General features: G+C 40.7%; 1 protein-coding gene across 1 annotated transcript in view; it reads left to right on the plus strand.

Moving 5' to 3' along the window:
* PPP1R1C (protein phosphatase 1 regulatory inhibitor subunit 1C) overlaps positions 1–25,347 on the plus strand; it is a 50,715-nt gene that overhangs the window by 10,884 nt on the left and 14,484 nt on the right. Inside the window, 2 exon segments of the mRNA XM_068196035.1 lie at positions 12,042–12,079; positions 13,886–13,946. Coding sequence (XP_068052136.1) covers positions 12,042–12,079; positions 13,886–13,946 — 99 coding nt within the window.

The following is a 25,347-nucleotide window of genomic DNA, read 5'->3' on the forward strand; positions in this document are numbered from 1 at the left end:
CAGAGCCGGGCCGTGGGTAGGGAATAGCAGTGGGCATGGCTGCCTGACCTGCTGAGGAAGTCAGCTGGACAGATCTTAACTTCATTGCATTCATAAGGCTAAACATTTTGCTAGAGGAAAATATTTTACAGATTTGAACTATTCCAAATACTTATGCGCCTCATATAGTTTGTTTTGTTGAGAATTTGGAATAAATTGTGAGTTTTCTAGTTAAAAAATGAAATGCCTAGGTGTAATTACTTCTTATAGTCAAAATACTTAAGCTATATTTAATATAACTACATGAACATAAAATTTGGGATGTTGATGGCATTTTAAAAAAAGACTTTGGACCAAAATATGTCTAGTTTAGCCTGTGGAAAAGATTCTGGATTTTTGGAGGGGAGGAGTGCTTAATAGAAAAAAAAATTCAAAGAATATTTGAAATTGTGTCTATTTATACATTATAAGATAAAAATTTTTAAGTAAGAATGTCAAGATAGGTTTTTTTGAGATTATGTTTAAACAAAACTTCAATAATGTGCTAATACTGATATTTTCAATGTATTTTTTAGTTCACATCAGGTAATAAACTAAAATCCATTAATAGATGTTTCAGCCTTGCTGAGGGGAAAAGAATACAACACAGGGCTTTTCTGACCTCTGCTATTTAGTACTTAATGCAGCCCTCATTTACCATGGTGACGTGTGCAGAATAAATAGATAATGCAGATAGATGAGAGAGAATCCAGCTTTTAGCACTAACCTCATTATGTTCAGAATATTGGGAAGGGGTTGCACTTAAAGCATCAATCAAGGTAGCCCATTTATTGAGCTTTTAGTGACAGAATTTAACTCTTTACATGGCATAACTGAAGTTGAAACTTCACTTCAAAATACATCAAAAGTGGGAATTTAATGAATCTGGACCTAAAGCTAGCAGAGACTAAACAAATTGAACCTATCAGTCCTGAAAGACTTTGCCAATTGCAGAAGGCTGCAGAAACTCGGTGAGAGTGCAGGGAGATGCAGAGCTTTGCTTTCCTGTGAGTCTGAGCTGCCTGAGTCATCAGCTGGTGGAAACAAGATCTGATGGGCCAGTCAAATCTCTTTTTACAGTAACCAAAGTAGTTCTGGGGTGGAATTAAGCTTTCTGTCTATTGAAAGGAGCTCTGTTTTCTCCTTCTTCCTTTCAAAACTTCCTATTTCTCTGTCTGTGTCTAAAATCACTTCTGATTTTTTCTCAAATGTCTTTACTGGAGGATCATGAGATTATCAGAGTAGCAGAATGAAGCACAGTGACCAGCACCTTCTTTGTTCATGTTTTCCGTGGGATACCCAGCATGCAGATGTCCCACAGAGAAGTGATATCTTGGTATTATTCATCTTGTGGAACCAAACTGCACTAACAGAGTCAGCAGGGTTAAGTAGATGAAGGAGCATTGTAGAGGTTGTGTTTTTTACCTGAGGCCATGTCCTTCGTTCTGATAAGACAAGCAAAGTCACACAGAAAATGACCGTGAGCAAGGCAGGTTGAAAGTTCAATACAGCAGCGAGCTCTATTGCCCCCTTCAGTATGGCTTATCCTGGAACCTGGGCACCCCATAACCTAGACATTTCTGCACTGAGCCTCCACCACTCAGTGACACGTAGGGATAGCATTCCCTTCAAGTCTTTCTGAAGTTCCCTGCCATAGCTGTTCTCAGGTAGTGGTAGAAAGCAAAGATTTGGATCAACCTTTCCTCGGCCACCTCCACAGGGTAGCTTCTCTGGGATCTCCTGAAACACTTGTTCTGCCTTTTCCCTTTTGTATTAGGATCTGCCGGACAGCTGCAGAATCAGGGAGCCACTTAACATAAAAGCCCAGTTGGTTCGAGAGCAACGCCTTTGTATTACTAAGTGCTAGTCTGTATCCTTTTCTCTTCCAAGTGGAATTGTACTGATGAACTAAAAGGAAGGGGAGGGGGATGGGGTGGGGGACAGGGGATAGGGGAGAATAAAGAGTTTCTTCTTTAAAGAATTGTGACCTGAACGATTTTTGATCCTGACCAACATTAGGTTTTTACTGTCTGTTTTTGAAATACAGTAGACAGCAAGCAGGCTGTTACTGTTAAGAGGTGTACTTTCAAGCCCCCTGAAATGCTGGTGCTGGTGTGTGACTCAGGCTTTAATGTGTGCAGCATACCCCATAAGAGCATGGGGCTCATTCCAAAGGAATCACAGCAAGGTGTTTCTGACTGTGGTAATACAGATGGAGATGCATAGAACAAAAGCCACGGTCCCCTCTGTCTCTGGTATGTAGTAAGGTTAGTAGAAATTCTGAAAAATGCTTTTGGAAATTACTGCCGATTTATTCTGAGCTAAAAATGATTGCCCTTGGCTGTTCTAGACCACCTAGCTGTGCTTAAAGCAAGAATGAGATTATGGATTATGGTTTTGCTGACTCTTTGAAAGCTTGGAAAATCCAGTAATGGCTTTACAAAACTGATATTTGCATCTTCTTTTTGTAAAAAAGGGTCCCAACCCCCAAGAAGAACTATTATTAGTAGCTGACTTGATTCCCATGTAAGATGATACATGTATGTGAGGAACTCTCTGCATGTGCATTCTAACCACAAGCAAGCCACAAGCAGTTGGCCAGGACTAGCTTTACAAAGCATTCTTACTGAAATCCTTGAGGTATTATTCCAAAAGGAAGGAAATTGCTAAGACAGCAATAATAATCACTGGCTAAGGAAAAATTTTATTGTTTTGTATGTTTTCTTCTCCCATGGTAAATGTCACTTTCCAGAATGTACAAACACATTCACATAGGATACATTTTAAATGGTTTTATGAGCCGTAGATGCTAAGAAATGTTTGGCTGGGGTTTCTTTGGTTTTGGCTTCTGCTGCTGGTTTTTATTTTAGTTTAGAATATTCCTACAGCTCCCAGCCAAGAAAGGAACCACTCGCAGTGATGGCATTTGCAGCTGTAACACTGATACAAAGACTGTGATTGGTAGGTCAATTCTGAGCCATTTTCCATCACAACTGATTCCTGCACATGAAGTTATTAGAAAATGGTTCCAAAGTTTATCCTGGGATTTGCTAGCACTATATTTCTGGTAATAATGAATTTTACTTCACGATATTTGTCTCAGTATTGTATTTAGATCTTCAGCCTCTTCAGTCATTTGAACAGAGACTGAAGCTAAAGGAAGCATGCAGATGGAAAGTAGCACCTTACTAATACTATGCAGTGTTACTGATGGACTCACAGCCCTGGGTACCTGTCTGCTCAAGGTACTTTTCTTCCTCCTGTATTTGAATGTACTTAATGACACCATTAAGTCTTTTCACAACTAATAACATTTTTATGACTTCATCAATGTACAAAAATAATTGCAAGCTGCTTGGGAAGTTTTTTGAGTATGAGCATTGGGTACATTTGGTTAAACAATAACAATCATTAACAAAAAAATTAGTAGTCTGGCAGTTTGCTTTACTTGGGGACACTCATTGCAGACTCATGTTTCTGCTCTTTGAACCTGTTTCTCTGAGTATTTGCCAGCAGCTTCTTGACAGCTCTGGCCTTCTAACTTCTCAAAACTCTTTTTTAACTCCACTGCTCTCCTATTTCCTTCATGTGAGTCTTGTCTCCCACTGCCAGGTTTCAGGCAGGTGAGAGTATGCTGTGAGTGTGGAAACTGCCTTGGTCCATACAGCAAAGATGCAGTCTATATTTATGTCTGTCGTGTCAGAATAGCCCCTATGTCAATGTAACCTCACAATGAGGTGAGTTCTCCTTCTACACAGCTGGACAACTTTGAGACAACATTTTGTGATTTAGGTCTACTTTGCAGTCTTTGTCCTTTGCCTCATTCTGTATGTCTGTGAAAGTCTAATTTTCTAAGGTTTCCTTGTAGCATAGTTTGTCCTTCTAGCACTGTTTGGGGCACCCAGAAATGATGGCTGTCCAGTTCCCTTCTGGTTCATACCAGAAAATCTGTATCATCCTGGTTTACATTTATTTGATGCAAGAATAAGGGATTTTGTTTCTAATGTGTGTTTCAATCTAAATGGGAGATTTTAATCATTCTAAGTAGTTGTGCATAAAAGGGTCAGATGTAGACCATCACATATCTTTAAGTCTTACTTTACTCATTTTGAGACCTGAGTTTACCAACAGCTTTCCTGATAGACTGAGGATTTTAAATTTCACATCAGTAATCTCAGCAGTTTTCTTCAGTTTGTCTCATTTATTTTTATTTATTTGAATTTATTAACCTGGACCTTCAATGGTGTAGTGAATGTTGAGATGACTGTTATTACTTAGCTTAGAAAATGAGCAAGAGTTTTGGCTAGGAGGCAATTTATGTATGTCTGAAGTTCTTTCCCAGTTGCACTAACTGTAGAACTTTAGTAAATGAGAAAGTATTTTGCCTTTTCTCTTTTTGTTTTTTTTTTTTTTTAATCAGTTCATGCTGTATATACAGGATAAAATACTGACTTTTAAGTTGATAACAAAACTTGCTGTTGCTTATGAGCTAATAAAGTCAGTGATAAAATGATTGTCTTTCACTTCTCTCCAACATTCCCCTTTCCCCACTTTGCTTTGCTGGTGCAGGATTTGCACTGAGCATGTGTTGAACTCCTGTGGCACTCATTTTGCCTGCAACACCACTCAGCTCCCCTTCACACCCAGTGGAACCAGGCACTGAGGAACTCCTCTTTGCAAGGGTCAGACCATAGCAGACACCCCAGATTTCTGATTGAGCTGAACTCTGCCATGCTGAAACAGAAAGAAATACTTTGCTGTTAAATAAGTGGTTACTCTTTGGGATGAGTAAATTTTAGGGAGCTTCAAAGCAATGTGGAGGCAAACCCTGATCCAGAGTTTCTGCCCGCAGTGACACCCTGTGCTCCTGCCAGGGGCTCCTCCCAGCTCTGATGCCAGGAGTCCACACTGGTCAGCTGCAAGTTACATGAAAAGTTTGGCTCAGAGTCACTCCTGAGAATTTTATTTGGTCCAGAAAATGTCTCTCAGAGAATTTTGTTTGGTCCAGAAAATGTCTCTTCTGAGACATCAAAAGAAATGATAAAGTACTTTCCTCCTCCTGGTTAATCTTATTTAGTCAGTCATTCTTTGGAAGCTGTCTCCATTTCCTTCACCAAAGAGGAGTTTGTGCTGCTTAGAAAGCAACTAGAAGAAAACATCTTCAAGCATTGTTTATATTGTGAATTAAAGCAAATCTTTACATTAGTTGTCAAAACAAATGTTTATTTCATGCATGTTTCTCTCTGGGTTGATTACCTCTCTGGGAAGACCTGCCAGCTCTGGAATTGTACCCATATCCAGGACTTCACATCAGGAGCTCTGTTCCCAGTGCCTTGCTCACCCAACCCTTTCTCATGGAGCTGAACAGGGCCTCTTTTTGTTTCAGAAAAAGAAAATTCTGCATGGAACTATTCTTTTCGTGACAGGTTTTTCCACAAAACCCATTTTATGTCCGGTCATTCAAAGCCAGGACAGATCAGAATAAAGCCTTACAGAACTGGCAGCAACTGGAAGGCCACAAAGTCAGGCAGAAATGTAACACCATGACAAGAGGCAGAAAAGTAAGTCCTTTTTTAAGAAGGGAGGAAAATAATCAAATTTTAATTCTTTTTCAAAATATATTTTGAGGAGCTATATTTGATTTATAGTACTTGTTTAGAATTTGTCTTATATTAATATTTATCATGTATTTTAGGGAAGGAGAATGAAAAATTTGGAACAAAAATGCTTAGGAGAAGAATGAATTTTGTGCTTGTTGTAATAATTTATGATTGCTCTGTGGTAAGGCTACAGACCTGATTCATCACTCTTGTATTCTAGTTTCATGCCAGTGAAATGTGACTGATTTCCATGAGTCTGGCATGAAGCTGGAATAACAAGATGGTGAATCAGGCAGTATAATTCCTTTCTGAGAATCATGTGATGTAAACAAATACATTCAGATTCACATTTGAGGTTTGTAATGTCTCCCCCTTCTTCCAAAATAGATGATGTTTACCAGAATGCAAGTTTTAAAGAAATTTTGATCTGTGTAGCTTGTGAAAGGTGGTTTTATTTCATATTCTTATGGCTGTGCAACTTAAAGTGGGTCCTTAGATTCTGTATGAACAGAGATGTTTGGATCAGATGCTGCTGTGTGCATCAGGAGGAACACGATGATTATTCTTTTCATTTAGTGGCTGACTTTGAGCACCATGAGGAAGGATTTGTCTAACAAAGGAGATTGCAGCCTCTACTCTCAGTACTAGTAATGGCTACTTGAATATTGAAGGTGGGAAATACAGGGTTGTTTAAAAATGTGATTTACCTGGGGTAAAAAAAAATCAATGTCCAAAGAGCAGATTCATTTGGCCTGCAGTATTACAGTGAAGTGCGAAGGGCTGGTTACAGACTGGAGCTACTTGGGAAAAGCTGTGCTATGACCTCTGAGACAGAGGGACAAGAGGTCCCTTAGTGATAGTGCTGCCAGCACAGTGTGGGACCTTCCCCAAACTACAGACCTGAGCTGCAAGCGCCTGACAGGGTAGGTAGGCATGCAAATGCCTCTGTGTACAGCAAATTCCTCTCTGCCCTATGTTTTCATTAATGCTTGCTATACAAATCTTGTTATTAGTGCTCCCTCAAGGGCCAGGCAGTTAATTTAGATGCTGATTAGTGAGTGGGATGCAGCAGCAGCAGCAGCCCAGCACACGCTGTCCCCTGTCAGCACTTGAGTGAGGAGGGGAGCAGAGCTCCCAGCTCCACCTGCCACAGCAGCTGCACTCGGGACTCTAATGAGGTGTTCTGCAATGGGAATAGTTTCAGAAACATATACTCACTCCAGGAGGGCTTACCAGGATATTTCTTTGTAATTAAATGTAATGACATCTAAACCCATAGTCAAGCTCTCATTGATAAACACTGGCAAATAAAAACCAGCAAGCAAAAATCAAACAATTAACTATGTAAGCATTTTTATGATGGTCTTTTCTGAATTTTTTTCCTTTTCCTACCTCAGTGGTTTAGTAAAAAGTGATGAGATGCTAGCTGAAGTGGTGATATGTAGTTAGGACTCTGACAAAAAGAAAACATAAAATACTTTTTTATCTTGCTATATTTTCTAGAAGAAAGGAAAAGTAATTATGATAGCAGAAAAAAATATTATGTTGGTCAATTTCTAAATTAGAGTTCAGTGAGCTTGTTTTACAAATACCAATGGCTAATACAGATGGTGGTGGTCAAACACCAGTGAGGTAAACCAAAAAATCTTTCTTTTCTTTTACTGCTGGAGAAATTTAAATGTGAAATGACAGAAACATAATTTTCAGAAAATTTAATCTTTTTCTGCCACTAAATGGCAGGATAATGAAGGATTATTTTCTGGTTTTAGCTTCTAAAATTACCTGAGTCCAAATCTATCAGCCCACTGTGATTTTTATCTGCTCAGCTATATTTTCCCAAGGAAAATTCCAAACTCTCTACAAGAAGCTTTCTCCAACAATTATACCGGCATCTTACTGAGTTTCTTTTGTGTAAAAACTGGCCTCTCTGACCTTTTCTGTTTCTCCAGTGCCTGACTGAAACCCCACAGAAAAGGCTTTTATTTGCTCTTGCTGAGGGGAAAGCAAGCAGGGTACTTAGCTGGATGAGATAAGCCTTTGCTGGATGAGACCGCTGCAGAGCCCATGGGTGATATCAGAGGCCACCTCTTCTAAAACAGGTCACCTCTCGCTCTGCATGGCTGCTCCAAGTGCATTAACATTATCCAGGGGGAGAAGCAAGGCAGATGAATTTTGATCTCACTCTAAAATGACCACAAAGCTTCCCCCAGCACAGACATGATGTTTGCACAGCAGTGGAGATGGTGGAAGAAGTGATCTGCACCACCAAGCAGACTTCATTCCAGCTACAATGAGCCTCTACTCTGGGTTCTTCTCTGGCTTCAGATGAGGACACCTTGGAGGAGCTCAGCTCCTTAGATCAGCTGGGCTGGGGGATGTGCCAATATTCAAAGAGCTCTGCTAACAGCCCTGTTTGGGAGACAACCCCCCTGGTGCTTCTTCAACCTATTTCAGCAACATAGTGGGGCCAGGTCTTGCAGGTTTCCCTGCAAGTGGGTGAGATTTTGCCCTGGGTAAAGGCTGCAGCTCAGAACTATGATTCTGAAAGGGGTCTGTGCAGGCAGATGGGCTCTCAGAAGTGACTTTCCTTAAAAAACTAAGGCTTTGTTTCAGAAAGTCTGTGCACATATCTGGATTGATGGGAATACCCTTTAGAATGAACTCTTCATTGCATATTTATTTATCTGAGGATACAGAAAAAAAGCCTTAAATCCCGTTTATTATTCCAGGTGATGCTCCTGCCTACATGAGGTAAGGCTCACACTAAGCTCAAACATTATTCACCCAGCACAAGGGAAAGTCCTCACTGCTTTTTCCTCAGCATGGATGTAAAGAAGTCTCTGAAAAAAGCTCCAGTCTTGGTTTTACTCTACCTCCACTTGGGTATGTACAAACCCATTCTCAGGTTTTCATATTATTTCTATTAGGCCTCTTTAAAACAAAAACCACAAAAACTGTCAAGAAATTACTTGACAGATTAGAGTCCTGTTAGTAATTAGAGCAGCCTAGAATAAGTTAAACTGGAAAAAAGCTGTAGGTTGAGATTGGGAATACAATACAGCTATGTTGTGTTCTGTGACAAACATTATGGTCTGTGAGGAAGGAAAATGGAATATCATTTTCTTCCCTTCTGGCCCCAAAAAGAGAGCAGACCTGTGGGGAGAAGTTACCTACTGAGAGCCAGGAGTTTGTTTCATATATAAGAGAAACAGCTGATCTCTTCACACTCTCCATGATATAATTGCTGAGTTATAAACATGAAAAGTGAATTTTTCATTCTGTATAACTACAATATTTTTGTGAGCCAAATCCTGCCTGCACAGTAGTCAACAGAGTAGCCAAACCAGATATTTCATTCTGCCCTGTGAATCAAGTGATATCACATTCTGATATTTGTGATTTAGCTTCTGATCATTTCCTGACCCTTCTCAAGATGAATTTATGCTCTAAGAGTTCACTAAAGAAATTCAGTTTATAATTGCCAATGGATTTGAGATGGATTTGAGGGTGGGAGATGCATGGCTTGTTTGACTTCCACTGGTGGAAGTGTCTGATTTGTAGTTGGTAACTGATGATGTTTTTTCTTACCTTGTGCTTTCCATTCTCACAATGAAATCTGTTGTCATATAGATTTTCTACATGATCTCTTGATGCAGGGAGAGCATTAATTCTTACTTTCATTTACTCTCACAAGGATGCTTTCCTAGTAAGACTGCTGTAAAAACATACTTTCATTAACTTATTTAAACTGCTTTATAAAGTAACTTTATTAAGCATTATAAGTTACACTGGAAAACCCCTCTTTGCCCAAGGAAGAGTATTCACACAATTATTAATGTAATCCTTCAGATAGACCAAGATGCCTCCATGTATTTGGCCAGGCAGAGAACTCCTGACTGAGCTCCAGCCCACACTGCACTCCAGCTCTCTGTCAACCCTAAATTTCCCCTTTTACTGTTGGTACCATGTCCCTGTCTCTCATTACTACTTCAGTTACTCACAAGCTCTTCTATCTTCCTTCCATGTTCCCCTTGCCTTTCTTCTCCTTTGTCCTCTATACATAGAGGGTTTGTTTGTTTTATCCTCTCTGCCTCAGTCTATGGCATTCTGGGATTTAGGCTTCCCTTGTTCCCATTCCTTGTCACCTCTCCTTAAAAATCTATATTCTTGATTGAGTCTAATCCATCATAATAGCTGTCAAAAATTAGCATGTGATCCTCCTTCTGTCCTCAAAAAGAAACTTGTGTCAAAATGTACCATTGTCCAACCTTCATCTCCAGCCAGCTGTACCTTTCCCTTCATCTCACAACTCACATTAAACACTTCATGGCTCCTGCCTGGAGTTTGTATCTTTCAGTCCCTTAGGTTACTTTCAGATCTTTCTTTACTGATTTGGAAAATTGTTTGTTTATGTGATTTTACAGGTTGTTCTTAAATGTCCGGATTGTCTGGCACTATTTGCCCTGTGGATATGAATGGTTTCTCTAACTCCATACAGGGCCAGTCCTTATTCCCAAAGTTGCCTGTCATATAAAGGTCACTGGGTGAAAGGAAAGGCTGCAAATGTTCCAGTTCTGACAATTTTAGTGTCACATCACTCAGAACCCTTTGCAAGCCGAAAGGGTTGGAGTGGTGCACATTCTCAGGATCAAGACTTGGAACAAACAAAGCTACTGATGTCAGCTTTTTTTTCCTTATGCAAGTGTCAGCTTGGGTTTACAAAATATATTTTTAATCTGGGCAAATTTAGATTTTCAGGAAGGAATGGGACGTAACTTACTCTTTATTGTTCTTTGCTGAAAGTCCCTGATTTATTCAAATTTCTGCATTTAAGTTAAATCCAGTATCCTGAATAAAAAAAAAAAGTCCAACGTTGACACATTGATGTCTTGGTATGCAACCAATGAGGGAGGCTGCAAGCACGTAAATAATCATCCATTTAGCCAGCCTGACTTCATACCCCAAAGTGTTTTATGGAATGGGATAGACACTTCTATACTGAAATAGACACTGCTATACTTATTTACAGGTAGAGAAGTCCAGGAGGAGATCAGTGACCTTACCAAAGTTCACGCAAATGTCAATGGCAGGAAACTCCTGATTGTCTTGTCTAATTCTGTATCTGTGGGCTCATGCTTTAGTAATCAGCCCTGTTTCCAATTACATTTTTTAACCTTGAGTATGATTGATTTGAATATCATTCAGAGAGAGATAATGGGAAACACTTATATTGAAAAATCTGGTAAATTCATTAATGTTTGCGAGATGCACAGAGACAATGGTAAAGAATGCAATAGAAAATCAATAGATCCAGCTGCGTGGACTGGCTTGTCCCCTCACACACAGCACACCACAAGAGGCCAATATCTAGAGAATAAGTCAGATGAAATGATATTGCCTAGCCCTAATTCTTTGCTCAAACCTATGGTTACAGATCTGTCCCACCACAGTGAAAATTACACACTCATATCTGCAAGTGGAAAATTTTAGAAGGCCCATTGCAACAGTGAGAGATTGATGTCTATGTTTTTAATGACATTTTATTTTAGATCTCCAAACTACTGTGTATCAAATATCCTGCATGATCTTTGTCAAATATTTGTGAAATCATCAGCAGAAGACAGATACTTTCTGGCCATTAACCACATGAAGACAACAGCAGTGAAATTATTTAGCTCATACAAAAACTGGTTATGTGCCATGGTTAGGAAGAACCTTGAGCCTCCTCTGTGTCATACAATCTTAGTTGTTCATGCAGGTTCTCAGAGGCACTTTATTTTAATAGAAGTCTCAAGTTTTGCCAATTCTACCATGCATATAATCTAAAGTAAATTAAGGCAACAAAAGTAAAAAGTTTCAGGAAAAACTTTAGTCTAGTAATACATTTTTTAAGGTGAAAGATTGCTCTTTGTTAACCATTGTTTTGTTAATTTTACATGTTACTGCAAGGCACTTTTCAGTATATTAATAACTTAACTGAAGTGAGGTTCTTGTTATTATTTGAGTGCAGTAGAACCCTTTGTGAGTTTGCTCCACACCATTTGCCAACTAGGCCTTTTCTGACTGGAGAAGAAAGCTCAGTCCCTGGGCAAAGCAGCCCTGTACCCTGAGAGCCCCAGTTGCAGAGCCCTGCTGCCAGCCAGCACAAAGAACCTGCTGCTGAAGGAACTCCATCGCTCACTCTTATTCACAGACAAAAATGGGAGTTACGTGCTTCAGATGCAGCGCTTATGTCTAAGTGCTAATCAGGGCCTCTGGCTTTCTGAGACACACAAATGAGAAAGAAAAGCTGTAAATTAGGAGGTTAATTTATTACTTACAGCAGTGCTGTAGGTTCACGTAACTCTGTAGGCAGAGTTACAAGTGTTAGCACCGAGAAATGCTTCTGTATTAATTTTTCTCTTTTCATATGTTCTTCTCTAGAAAAAAATGAGAAGAGAACAAATATTTCACAGGCAGAGGTAAGTGATTTTATTTTTTTAAACATATTTATTGTTAAAATGGTTCTACTGTTAAAAACTCTTGGAAACTCACTAATTCACCCTGGTGGATACTTTTATTTACATTGTCATGCCATCTGCAGTAACATAGCCTTTTAAGAACCATCATTTTCAAAGCAGGGCTGTGTAAAGCTGTGTTGTGTGCTCTGCCAGCTCTCCCTTCCCCCTGCAGCAGGGAGCTGGGAGAGGCAAGCTTCCCCTCTGCCTTGCTGCCATGCCCTGTTAAAGCACAGCAAAGCCAAGGTGACCCTGCCAGTTCACCCCACCCAAGCATTGCTGTGCATCTGCAGGTCACTGCTGGGCACAAGCACATTCAAACACCTCTCCACTCTCTCCATCATGTGCAGGCAGTGCAGTCACGTTGTCTGCACGAGAGTTGAAAGCTGGCTCCTCTGATCTCTTTTTCTAACCTCCCCTTGCATGGTTCCTCCAATTCCCTGATCTCTTTCTCCTTCACCCACTGCTCAGAGCAGCGGGCAGCACCTTAAATAGCAGCAGGAGGTATTGATTGGTTCAAATTTGAACTCCAATACAAACATATAAAGATTTACTGGTGTGAGGTTCACCAAACTATCCCATAGTGTTTATAAATAACTTTCTCTTTCCAAAGAAGACAATATTTTATTTATAAATGTTATAATTTTATCCATTGTGATAAGCTAATTTAATAGGATTAGCCCTACTTGTGTGAAACATGTCTCAAATGTTCCATGAAGAAATAGATCTGATTAAAATTCATAGTCTATATATTAGGCATTTTTAGCAAATGCTTGGGTAAAGGCAACATCATTACTACAACTGGAAATTGATAAAATGAGGGGGGGGGAAAAAAAGCTTGGTTACACACAGTTTTTCCTTAACCTTTTGGTTAGGAGTGTGATACGGTGCTTATGTCTTCCAAAGCTAGCTAAGGGCTTTCTTTTCCTTTTTATGTAGATATAATTCATGTTGGTATAGTATTGACACCAATTTAGCTGCTTTCATTTTGCAAAAGCTGCTCTGCTTTAGCACTGAATATACTCCAGATAGTTTTTGCTAACTAGACATTGATATAATGTAGTAATACTATTATTACTCTATGTGTATTGGTATAACATAATAATGCTATTATTACTCTACATATAATTTTACTACCATTATTTTGGAATAATTTGTCTTTTGTGCACAGATGCGACTTTGGAACCACAAAAATTTTAACTAAATACAACTCTCACATGAGGCTCAGTTGAAGGCTGAGTGATTGGCTGCTGAAATTATTGTCTTAGGTTTAATAGGACACATTGAAAAGGGAGGGATTTTCCACTTATTTGTATTAAAATGTATATATTAATATTTCAGTACTGCCTTTCACATGCATATAATCACTGATTACACTGTAATTGGAATGTTGGCTAATGTAAACCTTGCAACTATTTTAGTACGCATAGACATTTATTTACCTCATGAGAATCAATTACACAGGCTGTTAAAAGCACAGGCTATCCTAATTTTATGTTTAACAATATTTGTATAGAGTGAAGGGTAATTTTCAGTAGTCTTGGGTCTGTTTTGCCTGGGAGTCATAAAGGTTGCCCATTAAACACATATTTTTGTCTTAGTTATCCTGTATACATGACAGCCCAGGAGCCGGCATCAGCTGTACACAATATGTTTTTCTCAGAAGCTCTCTGCTGGGCACTCAGATGGGTGCACACACGGAGCTGCCACGAGCAGAAAGCTCTCTCTGTGCCTGTGTCTTACTGCCCCTCTCTGTTTTGTCCCCTGCAGTCGCAGAGTGCCTCTACCAAGCAGAGGAAGCAGAGCGTCTTCACCCCACCTGCCCTCAAAGGTACTGTGAGCTCCTGCCTGGCTCCTGGCGTGGCTCGGTGGCTCCTGTGGCGGGGGGACAGCAGGACCAGAGCAGTGCCACAGGGTCATGCCCAGCCATCACTGCCTTCACACTCTGCTCTCACTGCCTGGCATTGCCCACCCGCCTGGTGCTGACCATTTCTCCATCCTCAGCACAGAATCTTGCTGCAGTGTCAAAAGTATTAATTTGAGGAAAAAAAAAGTTTTGATGCTTTGATTAGTTAGCTAAAACAGATAATTCAATGCCAAACTATGAACAGAGCTTCTTGAATATGTAAATTCTATTGGTGCTGGCCCCATAGAGTTCTCTGTTTCTTATTTGAAATCACTCTCCCATATTCTGCCTCTCATTTCCAGGCAGCTGTGAGAAGGAGAACAACCAAAACTGTGGTCTGGGTATGTGACAATATGGTGTGTAAAGACCTTCTTGGGGAGATAAAGAAAAATGAGAGGTCTTGATAAAAGTTTTGAGGGATAACATGCTTTTTAGAAATATGCACAAAAGCAGCAGGAATGTCACCTGGGATCAGAACAGCTACATTTAGGCCTTGTTTCTTATGTAGTTCTGAACAGAATTTGACTTAATGGTGATTGCAGTGAAGCAAGATCTGTGGTGATTCACCAGCACTTCTGACTGACACCTGTCAGAGCAGGATTATTTTCAGACTGCAGTCTAAAGGCCATCCTGCCAGGTGTCTCTTGATAGATAATGAATATGTAAATTTCCATTTTTCTGCTTAACACAGTTTATTACCTGGCAGAAAAGGTGGGATATCTGATTAGTTGTGTGAAATACTGCTGCTGTCATGAGGTAATCTACCATATCAGCCAGCTCCATGTATCTCATTCTGTAGCTACAGTTCTCTAGTACTTGTCCTCAAATAAAATATCACTCAGCTGCCACACAAGACTGTTTGCCAAAATAGGCTGAAGTTTGTGTGCTGGATATTACAAATAATCTTATGACATCCAATTTCAATATTTTTTCTGGAAGGAAAATGCTTTGCATGGATAGCAATACTTATTGATCTCAGTGCTGTATGACTTTGCTGTACAAGCCTAAGCTAAATACTGTGCAAATGAAGAGCAGTGTAAAACAGGTCCTCATAGCTCCTCTCTAGAACTTCATGCCTTAGCATCCTAAATTACACCATAGTCCCAGATACACAAGTGGGCACTTGGAAGTTGATAACCCTTCCTGTAAACAGGCTGGATTGCTCCAGATTTACCACACTGTTACTGTCATAAATATGATTTTTTAATTTAAAAATAACCTGGTGGAAAATTCATTATTCTTCCTTTTCACTGGTATGAAAAAATGATTTTTTTTTTTTGTTTGGACTGAGAGATTGTGAGGCAAATATATAGCAATGTGAAATACACAGTGCTATGCAATACACAAAGCTGTTTCTACTGAGAAATACAGAGTTTCTGTAATGATTTAAATTATTCTAGATTTATAGCAGTTGAAGATAACACTATTCAACAGTACTTTCAGAATAACAGGCTTCACAGTTGCACACTCCGCCTCAATTTTGAGCATATATACATATATATTTCCTATGCACTGTTTTTCCCCCAGTATATTCATAATATGGTACTGTATGACATACAGTAAAGTAAAAAAAATAACATTTTTTACAGCTCCTTGTCTGCTCCATACCCTCTGAGGCTGTTATTAATGGAAGCTGGGATAGACTATAATCTGGTACCTTACATTTAAAGCTGGAGATAATAAATGGAGTGGAGAAGAGTAACAAATATTTTCATTTGTTAACTTCTGTGGCATTTTAGTAGTTTGTAGCTGCTGTTAACTCAGAGTTCCCAGAAATAAGCCAAGCTTGCAGGCAGTTGAACTGGGCCTGGAAGCTGAGACAGCAGCTGTGTGCAGAGGGCTGTGAGAAAGACAAGGGGCCATGGCAGGAGTTTTGCTCTTTGCCTGCAGCAGAAAGGGGTCAAGAGAAACCATGGGCAGAGTTGTACTTCAGCCTGACTCCAAATCTCCAAGTAGCTGAAAATAGTTTTGTAAAAGTTTTTTGTAAGTTTCTTGAAATAATTACAAAACTGTGTGAGAGAAAGGCTGCTGGTTTCTGTATTGATGGCAAGGCAGGAGAGAAAAAGAGGAAATTAATGTGCATGCTGTGGTTATAGGAACCCATATAAAATGGGAAATTGTTGGCATGGTTGAAAAGAGCAGAGCAACATCAGACAATGGTGATGACTGTTTACAACACCAGAACTATAGTACATGCTACATGAAATATACGAATACATGAAAATATATGCAATAAACAGTACTGCTGAGGTTTTACCTACCATGGTAAATATATGGAGATCAGCCTCTTAGTTAAATTGCCCAGATAAGGGGCTCCCATTGCCCAGAGAAGCTGTGACTTCCATCCCTGGAAGTGTCCAAGGCAAGGCTGGATGGGCCTCTGAGAAACCTGCTCTAGTGGGCAGTGTCCCTGTCCATGGAAGGGGGGCTGGAATGAGGTGATCTTTAATGTCTCTTCCAACCCAAACCATTCCATGATTCTGCGATTCTATTCTTTGATATATACGGGGGCATATTTTTCCCTCTGCCATTGCACTTATTAAATTAAAATTCAACATCATGATCTGTCTAAGATCATGCCCACATGCCCAAATATTTCAGTTTCATCATTACAGAAGCTTCCTCTAGCTCAAGGCTGGGCTGTGGCTGCTGCAGCAAGCTGTAGCGAACCTGGTACAACAGGCAGGTTCTTATTACTGTATAACTGTGTGTACTTTGGCTCCTGCTTTTATTTTCCTAAACAAAAACACACCAGAGTTCCTACAGACCGAGCAAATAGCTGACTCATCGCAGAGCATTGTTCTTTTTACTGGAATACAGTGTGCTGGAAAAATCAATGTGAGAGCTATTGATTTAAGTGGCGATCTGGAGAAGGACTCAGCTGGCCAACCAGATAACAGCTGAGCATGGTGTGCTTCTTAGTATTATATTACCAAACCTAATGGATGTCAAAGAGGTTTTCCATTTTGCTTTCATAGATATTTCTTTCCTAACCTGCCACACTAGTGTTTAATTCCATGCTGGTGTGTAGCATGCAATGTTGGCAAAAGTCAGTATCTGAATACTGCACCAAACTAATCCATCGTATTTTCTGTTTGTTGTGATTCACCTCTTGTCACAGTTTTTTTCTATGTTTAGCAGCAATCTTAACTGAGGATTTCATCCTCAGTTCCCCTCCAGTTCCCCTCCCCAGCATCACCTCCACTTCCCCTCTTTGTGTCACTTTTTCTTCTATTATTCATGGGCTTTTATGCCTGAACTTCAAATTTTCTCATCCTTTAAGGTCTTCTTCTTCATATGTGAAGGTTAGCTTGAACCTCCCTATGAAAAATACCATAAAAATAACCACAGGAATGTTTTGCAATTTGAATAGTCACCAGTTTTGCCTTGGGCAATCTTTTCCAGTCAACTCTCAATGTGTAAGGCCTTTTCTTCCTATTTATTAATCTGCTTCTTGTTCTTTATGACAAAACCAAGAAGAATCCTTTGATCCTTTTCCAAAGTAGATGTCCAGCTGTTTTAGCACAAAGGTCCATCTGTCCATCCATCCATCCATCCATCCATCCATCCATCCATCCATCCATCCAACACAAACAGCATCTTCAGAAATATCTTCATTATTCTTCTTGGTGGGCTAGAGGAGCCCCTGGAGGTCTTGCTGGAGTCTCGTTTTTTACCCTCACACTTGCCAGAGAAGTCTAAAATGGGATGATAACCCTTCCAGATAGAGAGGGACCAAGTGAAGGCATCTTAGACTGCCAAGGCAGAAGTGGATTGCACTTACCCCAGGTAATGGTGCTTCCTTGGTGTCTCATTACCCCTTGAAAATCAAAAGAGCACATTTGAGTCTCAGAGCTGCAGCTGCAGCTTTCCATGCCAGGGCATACTTCGTGCTGAGGCAGGTTTCCTTTCACCTAGGTAGTCGATGTTTTGTTTGGTAGCTCAGCTCATCCTTGGAAGGAAATGCAGACAGCAGTGGCAGGAAGCAAGGTTTACAAAGACTAACAGAAGACAGCCTGAGTTGTTCCCAAACCTGCATTGCTCCCTAGAGGTCCCAAATCCCCACATTATCTACCAGCTATTGCTATTAATACTAGTGGCTATTTAAGCACCATCAAGGTCTCCCCCTGTGAAGGAAGTGCACGTCCCCAAGTGATTTGAGGATTTCATTAGCAGTGAGTCTACTAGCCTGGATGTGCTGGAGGTCAGGGAAATAGGAAAACTTCACTCATCTTAGTTCACTCTGCAAGAGGCTGTTTAGATCAGATTAAGATCCTGCTAATTTCAGCAGGCTTTACAGAAAGTTATTGCAGCTGTCTGTGTTCACTGGACCACCTTCACAAAGAGGAGCCATCAAATCATAATTAAAGCCATTCCCCACACAAGTAAGAGATACATTTGACTGTTTTTCCTCTCAGCCTTTTGGGAAATAAATGCTTTAAATTCCCCTCCTAATGTATTTTTCTTTGCATAAAAACAAAGGCTTTTTCCTGAGCTAGGCCCCAGCTACAAGATTTGAAATGGGATTAAATCAGAGCTGTTATAAATCTAAGAAACATTCAAAGACATTATTTTGGTTTGAGTCATTAAAGCAACCAGAACTCATTGGCTTTTCCCAAAGTGTTCAGACCCAGGGATTTGATACATGCATAATTCTAGTATTTACAATGATGGTTGATATTAAATGAGCTCTTTCTAGCTTCTGCCATGAATTTCAGATGCTCTGCTTGTTTAGTGCCTGCTTGTTCTTCTCTCCAAAGGAAACAACATGCAGAATAAATGATTAAAATCATGATGTCCCTCCTGAAATATGTAATTTATTAGAAGCAATTAGTACAGTATGTGGCCCTCATCCAAATTTGTAACCCCTTAGGCCAGCTTGACGATGTCTGATGCATCTCATTACTTTGTGACTGAAGGTTAACAACGAACATGGGTAGAGTCTGGAGACATTAAAGATTATTGTTAGCAAGGTAAGCACTGAGTTTGGAGCCCATGAGAATCATTGTGGAACAAAAATCTCAGGCTAAATTTACTTCAAGTGGCACAGGAATGAAGTTTCTAAGGCTTTAGCAGTCACTACAAAAACTTGTATCATTTTACAGGCTGTCTTCTTATATGGTAAATTCTGCAAAAAGCCTCTAGTGTTAACTAAACACATCAGTGTAAGAAAATGAAACATCCCACTATTCTAGAAAGAAAAATACCATGTGTTTTTTTGCTTCTGCTTCATACATGGGTTTAAATTTAATTTTTAGGAAATTAATGTTAACCATAACATCAGACATCTTACACAGTCTTCTAAACATCAAGCCCAGGCCTGTGAAAATTCACAAATTGAGCTGGTGCTCAGTCAAACTTTTCCTATGTGAGTGAGTCACTTGACTCAGCCTGTTACATTTTTCTAATCTCTGCAATGATGATCCTTTTTCAAAGATGATTGTGCTGCACGTCAGCCATGTGGCCAAAATAGGAGATAGAGATGGTTTTCAATTATCCTCTCAGTCCTGAGTGGTATTTTGGACCTCCTTCCTTTTCCAGTAAGGTAAATAGCTGTGATAACTACTGGGCAGGGGGCTAGGACTACTGCACAAAAACAGGTAATGTCCAGTGGTTGGAGCAATTCTTGAGGTTGGGCAGGAATCTTCCTCTAATGCCCTAGCAGAGCTGCCATGTCCCTGGAGGAACATTTCTTCTTTAGCCTGGTAGTACCAGTTCTTCACCACATTCCTTTTAAGTAGAAAATCTGTCTCAGTAAGTTGTTTCTTGGGTAACAGACGGCTAAGCTCTGCGTCGTTCTTCATGTGCTCTTGTTTGTTCATGTGTTGCGATGTGACAAAATGCCATCAATGCATTTCATTTCCTGGGTAGAAGGCCCACAACTGTCTGGACCTTCTGAAGAACTGGGAATAGAAGATTTATGCTGCAGTTTTGTATCATTGTGTTTTTTCCTTGTCCCTAACTTGGTCACAAGAGGTGCAGCTTTTCCCAAACTACTTGTTCTCATCATTTATATACCGTTCTTATCCGCATCTTAGTCAATGCACCTCGATACAACCACACCACTTGATGCAGAATGGCCTTGAATGGATTTCCTGGCTATCTTTACCAAGATGTTACCTTCTAGTGCCTGGTCTCTTTCCTCCCTCCTCTCTCTTTCTTCCGACTTGAACAGTAGGATGATGACAGTAGATACAATTACGAAAAAAAGAAAAGCTAAATTAATTAGTGAATCACTGAGTTGGTGACAGGGATACATCAGATTGCTGCCGTCTCAAGTTCAGTTGGCTGCCACTGTTATGGCACTGCCCAACACGCTGGCAGACACTGCTGTAGTCTGTATTTAATTTCTTACTGTTGGCAGCTTTGAATACATTTCATTTCACACAGCTGGCGGCTCCTACTTCAAAATGGCTCTGGCCTTGGCTGCAATAAATACTTCAGTACCTATAGAGAGACCAAGGTGTCTAGTGGAGACTAAGCTTGACATCTGTTCCACAGAAAAACTGGGATGTTTGTGTTATAACTTGTCATCTGCCACTATTACCTGGAGTGAAGAAGAAAGGGCTGTGTTGAGCACTAATGTCAGTCCCTAAATTACCACGTGAGGTCCAACACAGACCAAAGTCTGGGGGAGTATTTCTGCTGGCCTCATTTGGCTCAGCATGAAATCCACATATCTGATAGTTCCTTCTAATCTTGTGCAATGAATGCTAAACACACCTCCTTCTAAAGGTACAATTTAATTTTTATGATAGAAGCTAATCTTAGAAAATGCTGAGAAACAGCATTTATGACTTGTAAATAGTGTTATTAAGCATTGTTGTATTAAATGCAGGGCAGTGTAAACATCCTACTGTTTCTAAGCAGTAACAGACGACATTAAAAAGTCAACCTCTTAAGAGCTAGCAACATAAAATGCATAGAACAAAAATATGGGAGACATAGTATATATTTTAAAATGTAGAAATCCCAGGAAGGGCAGCATGTGTTGTTCTGGTTACTTTTTTTACAACATGTATTTATAGTGAAATTACAAAGATTTTGGCAGCGTTGTGTTCTGAATTGAAGCAGCTTTTGAAGAAAAGATAATATTTTTATAGGAGAAGATGTAAGATTCTTATGAAGTCAGCCATTTGACAGGGCATTAAATTTTATTTCCTTGCTGTATGTTCTATGCTGGAGGTTAACAACCAAGCCACATGGCAGACACTGACTCCAGCCAGTCCTACTGTAATAAATAATAATTGCCCCTCTGTTTCATCTAAAGCATTGTAAATCCGGAATTTGATCCCAAGCAAGAGGGCAGAATGAAGACCTTGATGACACATTGCTGCTCCTGTTCAGTGTTTGACATCTCCCAGACAGGCAGGGCAGGATTGTGCACACAGTGAGGGCAAGTGCATCTGCCAGGGCCTCACTCCCCTTGGCTCTGAGCACTCTCCTCCTGCAGCATTGCCAGGGGTCATGGCTGGGGAGCAGTGGGAGAGCTTGCTCAGTCTGTACTGGGGTGTTCTGGAGGTAGATGCAGTATATACATACAAAGGTACCTCTCTGAGGAGTGTATTTCTAAGAAGTCTTCATAGTATCTGGGCTGCTGTCTCATTTAATTTACCCTAAAAAGAAAAGCCTTCCCTGCATTTGTACCTAACTGCATATTTCTACAGTCCCTCTTTGTCTATTAATGGCTCCTCTCCATGTAGTCAAATTTCATATATAAAAATCCCCACCCCCAAAAGGCAAAGCTTTCAAAAGACAGAATGACTACAGGCAAGCTCAAGGTTAATAGTGAATTTTTATAACATGAAAGGCACCACTGTGCACTGAGCAGTGGCATTAGCCTGACACAGCAAAATCATCCCACAGCCTCCCAGCTACAATTCCTTCAGCTGTGCTGGCCTTTATGAGCATGTACAAGAAGGTGCAGGCTCACAGCCATCAGCCAAGCTCTCACCACCTGCTCTGACAGCCTCCTGGGATCAGGGCAATGATTTCCATGAGAGTGGCTCCTGGCCACAAGCTGCTCTTCCAGGGACAGTAGCTTACCATTAGCTCTTTTACTTTAGGTTTCATCCTGATCTGAGTCAAGGTCCCAGCAGCACATTAGCTTTGTGATATCTCTGTTTCTGAGCAACGTGGTCCTTATTTCTGTGGTTAAGCTAAGAGAAACATAGAGAAACCATGCTTCTGATTTTCAGGGACCATCTGTGCTGGATTTCTTGTGGTGGGGATATTTCTGGGTTTTTGATTTTTTGATTTTCCTTTGATTTTTTTTTTCCTTTTGAAGTGGTGCCTATTTGAATTTATCAAAAACCAAATATTTTCTACAGAAGGCCATGTGGTTCTTCTCCCCTCCATAATTTCTGCCTTCCTTCACCCCTTGAGATGCAACATTGCCCAGTATAGCAAGAACACAGAGTTCCCAAAACCATCCTCCAGAGCTTTGGCATGGAGACAAGAACACGAGCAGCCTGAAGATTTCAACCACATCCTTTCAGGCCTGAAGCTAGGACTGAGCACTCACATGAATTATGTGTGTGACTGTGACCAGAAAAACACAGGAAATACTGCAGCTAGCATATGGATCTGAAAGGGGATTCATTTTCCTGTGAGCTGCACAGGCCAGCAGGATGTTGTTTAAAAGCTCTCATGTGATGTAGCTGCTAGTTTCTCTTGAAACGGAGGGAGGGAGGATACTTCAGTGTTATTGCATGGATCATTTATAGCCAGGAGAGATGATTAGCAGGCTCTGAGCAATTTATAGCGTAACTATTTCTAACAATGCAATTAAAGGAGTTGAGGGATCTGGTGACTGCTCAGAAGAAAAACACTGCCCTGAAGTGTTTGCTGTGGTTCTCCCAGCTCAGGGTGCACCATTGCTGTGTATGCTGGCACACAGCAAGCAGTAAATGTGCACACACATCTGGTAAACCCTGGGAACGGTGCAGGTTTGTGGGCTACTCCCTGCTATGGCATCTTTCCAGGTGACAGGGACACAGGGCACACCGTGGCTGCACCTGTCCCCGGAGAGCAGCTGGAGAGGTGCAGGACACCCACAGGCACCTCTCCAGCTCAGCTGGGACTGTGTGCAGCACAAGCCTCAAGGCAGGAGTGGCGGAAAGGGAGAGCTGGGAAAGCAGAGACACGGCCATAAAGCCCTGGGCCAGAGAGCCCTGGGCCAGAGAGCCCAGGGCCAGAGAGCAGCAGGGCCAGAGAGCCCAGGGCCAGAGAGCCCAGGGCCAGAGAGCCCAGGGCCAGAGAGCAGCAGGGCCAGAGAGCAGCAGGGCCAGAGAGCAGCAGGGCCAGAGAGCCCAGGGCCAGAGAGCCCAGGGCCAGAGAACCCAGGGCCAGAGAGCAGCAGGGCCAGAGAGCCCAGGGCCAGAGAGCCCAGGGCCAGAGAGCAGCAGGGCCAGAGAGCAGCAGGGCCAGAGAGCCCTGGGCCAGGGCTGCCTCTGGCCCAGCACCCGAGTACCCACGGGCTGCCCATCTCCTGCAGGGGCAAGGGGAGGCAGCAGGCAGCTGGGGTTTTTTTAAGCCCAGGCAGCTGGGGTTTTTTTAAGCAATGAGGAGAAATTATGTAAATTCAGGTTTCAATTCCCTTGCAATCTGAAAGTAAGGAGTTTTTTTTTTTTTTTAAACAGTGGGATTTTTGGCATGCAGGCTCCCTCTGGTGACTCCTAGTGCAGCTCCACTGTTGAATGGAAAGAACAGTTACAAGGAGTAGAATTATATTAAATCTGACTAATTTCGACTTAAAATCAATGAGGTTATTACTACATTTCATCTGCATTCCAGCAGTATTCTCCACATCCCATGAGTGGTTAGAGCCTGACTTATATTTCAATTCACTCTTAGCAAGAGCTAAAATAAGAATGTAAAAACTAATTTTTAAAGAATCTGCAACTGTGATGTGAATGTGTCTAAACCTAAAGAGGAGAGTCTACCTTTTTGTATTTTGTCTATATTTTCCCAAATTAAATTGAGTAAAGTGATATTCTTGCTGTGCTTCCCAGAAAAATTGAGAGCTTGTTTTCAGGCTCTGACAATTTTGAGTGTCTGGTAGTGTGTTTCTATGGCATAATTTCCTTCTGGTTGTACTGGATGCTGGCTCTGGGGTATTTTGAAGCCTTAGGCAAACCAGAAGAGGTAGGTTTATCACAAGTTCAAGTCACTCACAAAATAAAGAGCCACCAAAGATTTTGTCCCAATGTTGTGCTGCCCGCGGCAACTGCAAGGTGAGACTGGTTTTATCTACTGCAATGCAAATAATTTGTGGTGACTGCATTTTATGTTGAATAATGTATTTCTTAACATTGGGTTTTAATTTTCCAACAATCAAAAATACTTAAATATAATAATTTGGTGGGGTTTCAGTTACCTATAAGCTGAACAAATTAAAATGAAAACATTTCAAATTTAAAATATTACTAGAGATGTCAAACTAAAGCTTTAACTGTTCTCTTTTCTCCCAAAAGATCAGAGACACTGTGCCAGACACCTTCTGATGTCTAAGCTAGGAATTTGATTTTGCTGAATTTCTGTATCAAAGAAGTGCCCTGGTTGTGCATAAACATTATGTACTAAATTGGCTTGCATTTGTTTTAAGGATGTGAAAACCTACCTGTATTACTGTGCAAAACGCCATAAATTGCTAAATCCAGTTTGTCTCCCTTGATTCAAGGGATTTGTACCCTTATTCTGTTAAAATTGTTCCTTGCAGCAAAGCAATGCTGCTCCCTTTTACACTCCCAGGTCAGGAGAGTCATCCAAGAGGCCCAGTGGAAACGATCACGGGTGCCTACACCCAACTGGGAACGTTCTGGGTGAGAGCTGATTGGCACAGACTAAACCTTTCACAACATGGAAATGACAGCACAGTGAGAATATCATCCCACAGCTGCCCAAATCCAAGTTTCACCTTTCAGTCCAATGGGTGACATCTTTTGTGGAAGTACATTCCCTGCTCCTCTAAGTGAGACAGCTCTCTAGTGTCAGTTTGGATGGGTCATACTGTGTCCTAGGGAAATGTCTCAGAAGCGAAAATTAGGACTTGTTAGGGCAATATGAAGAAAATAGTAATGGCCTATTATTTGTATGCCACTCACGAAACAACTGCAGTGAGGATAAAAAGCAAAACACTGGCCCGTTAATCACTTGTTTTATCATACAGGGTTTTTCTAATTTTGAAGTTGTTTATAAAAATGTTAAAAGAAGAACTATTTTCAACATTTACAATATTACTGATGTGAGGTTATGCTGATGCCAAAATCCTATCTTCTTTATAATCATAGGAAGGACCACAAAGAAGATTATAATTATAACTCAG

Source organism: Anomalospiza imberbis, chromosome 7, assembly GCF_031753505.1.
Source record: "Anomalospiza imberbis isolate Cuckoo-Finch-1a 21T00152 chromosome 7, ASM3175350v1, whole genome shotgun sequence".
In the NCBI taxonomy this organism is placed as follows: domain Eukaryota; kingdom Metazoa; phylum Chordata; class Aves; order Passeriformes; family Viduidae; genus Anomalospiza; species Anomalospiza imberbis.